The sequence below is a fragment of the Manacus vitellinus genome, unplaced genomic scaffold (assembly GCF_001715985.3).
Source record: "Manacus vitellinus isolate BGI_N305 unplaced genomic scaffold, ASM171598v3 scaffold_106_pilon, whole genome shotgun sequence".
NCBI classification, from domain to species: domain Eukaryota; kingdom Metazoa; phylum Chordata; class Aves; order Passeriformes; family Pipridae; genus Manacus; species Manacus vitellinus.
The window spans coordinates 778941-781021 of record NW_021938827.1 but is presented as its reverse complement, the minus strand read 5'-3'; the positions used below and the strand labels follow the sequence as shown (position 1 = coordinate 781021).

At 64.6% G+C, this 2081-nt stretch overlaps 1 protein-coding gene across 1 annotated transcript in view; it reads right to left on the bottom strand.

Annotated features, from left to right (window-relative positions):
* Nucleotides 1–1796: 1796 nt before the first annotated feature.
* The window catches only part of LOC108644291 (mothers against decapentaplegic homolog 6-like), a 9856-nt gene continuing 9571 nt past the window's right edge, over nt 1797–2081 (bottom strand). The window contains exon 4 of the mRNA XM_029964164.1: nt 1797–1820. Coding sequence (XP_029820024.1) covers nt 1797–1820 — 24 coding nt within the window. The remainder of the gene's footprint in view (nt 1821–2081) is intronic.

Below are 2081 nucleotides of genomic sequence, written 5' to 3'. Positions count from 1 at the left end.
GTATTCCCCGGCCACTGCCAGAGATGGTGCCCGGGGGAAAGCAGGTAGCGATGCCCGCCATGCCGGGGCTTTCTCAGTTATGTCAATGCTGTGGCCAGGTACATTTCAGCTGCAGCAGCCTCAGAGGGCTGAGGAAAGGGGGGAGTCGCTCCCCACACTGAGCTGGCTCCCATGCAGGGCAGGTTGGCAGCAGAAACAATGCTTGCCTGGGTCACCCTGACATCCCTCAGCCAGCCCGCGCTGCCTGGCACAACCATGGCCAGGCCCCATCCACCTGCCAGCTCCCTCCATCCTAGGGGCCTGGCCACCCCAGCAGAGCCATGCACAGTGGGGTGGGGGTCCAGCCCTGCAGCACCCATCCTGCATGGGGACAGGCTGTGTCCCATGCCACCAAGCCAGGATGGCACCCTGTGCAAGGGCACAGTGCCAGCCTGCGCTGAGCACTGGCCACAGCTTGGGGACAGTGGAAGTTGTGGGGTGGGAGGGGGTGTCTGGGGGGGTGTCCCCACCTGCTCCCTCATGGGGAAGCGGGGGAGAGGTCCTGGGGAGCACAGACCCCCCTCCAGGCTGCTGCCAAGTGCTGCTGCTTTTGGTCACAAGTCGCAAATGCTGTCGAGGGACTTCATAGCCACACTGGGGAGAATGAGTCACCCAGGAAGAGGAGTGCAGAGCAGTGTTGCCCCAGCCCCCAGCCCTGCAGGGCCCCTCGCCCTTTGGGAGCTGGGATGGGAGCCCAGGTGCCTGGGCTGTGCAACCCCCACCACCACCACCACCACCGCCGCTGCCCTGCCTGAAGCCAACTGGGAGCAGCAGCGGCCCTGGCGCCGGTGGGCACAGCGAGGGCGGTGGCGTGGCTGCGGGGTAGGGGGTTGCGCAGCCCCTCTGCCTACTCTGAAGGTGGCAGCTGGGGCCTGGCCAAACTGGTGACCCTGTGGCAGGCACATGCCAGGGGTCCCATTGCTGGAGGGTGTGGGAAAAGCGGCACTGCCCTTTGTCTTTGCTCATTCTTTTCTCATTCTTTCAAAGGGAAAATGGTTTGGAGAGGGAAGAGGATAAACAGAGTCCCCCAGCCCACAGCACTGAGAGCAACCCCTGTGGCACCGCTCAGCTCCCCGCTGGCCAGCTCACACGGAGAGCTCCCAGTGCCCGAGCACGTTCAGCATCTCCCAGGCACAGCCGTTTGCTGCCGCCATGGCACATCAGCCATCGGTACTGAGGAAGGGGGTCGGAGCACTGTGGCCTAGGGCTGCCTCAGCACCCAGCTGGCACCGTGCCGGGGGCCCAGTGCCAGCCCAGCACGATAGCTGCCATGGAGGCTGGGCACAGGCATCCCTGTCACAGCAGAGCGGGACCAGCAACATTGCCAGTGCCAATCCCAGCACCTGCAGCAGGGACAAGAAGCAGAGTCCCCACGCCATCCCCCGACCCACTGGCACTGTGCTGGCATCCTGGTCCTCTCCTGCTGCCAAAACCTTTCCTAGCGCCACGTCTGGCTGTCTGGCATTGCGACTGTGGGGTGTGGGCCCTGCTCTGCCAAGCCAAGGTGACCCAGATCTCACCACCTGTCCCTTCCTGTCCCATCCTATCCCATCCCAACCTACCGGAGCAAAGGCAGCGTAGGGCTCAGGCGACACCAGCATCCCAGCAGCCTCTTGGCTGGCACTGAAGCAGCTGGCCCAGCTTTTTTAGAGCCCAGTGGTACCACGCTGGGTCCCCAACCCCCTGGAACCTTCCCCACCAGTGATGGCGGAGCGGGTGCGTGGCTTACCTGGCCTGTGTCCTGGCGTGGCTCGGCACTACGTCGCAGCCGGGCTGGCGGCCTGCGAGCGGCAGGGAGGGGAAGGCACGGTGCTGTGTGAACTTGGCCCTGCTCCCCACTGCACTTGAGCTCAGGATCCCACCTCAAAAGGAGTCGACGCCCACACCCCGGGTCACGCACCTCCCAGCCCCGCTTCCCAGAACACACACAGCATTAACCCTTTGTGGCCGGTGCTGTGTCACGGGGCACCGACCCAGAACCAGGCATGGGGCATCCCCTGGCCCACTCCCACGGGAGAAAATGAGAGCACCAGCAGGAGAGG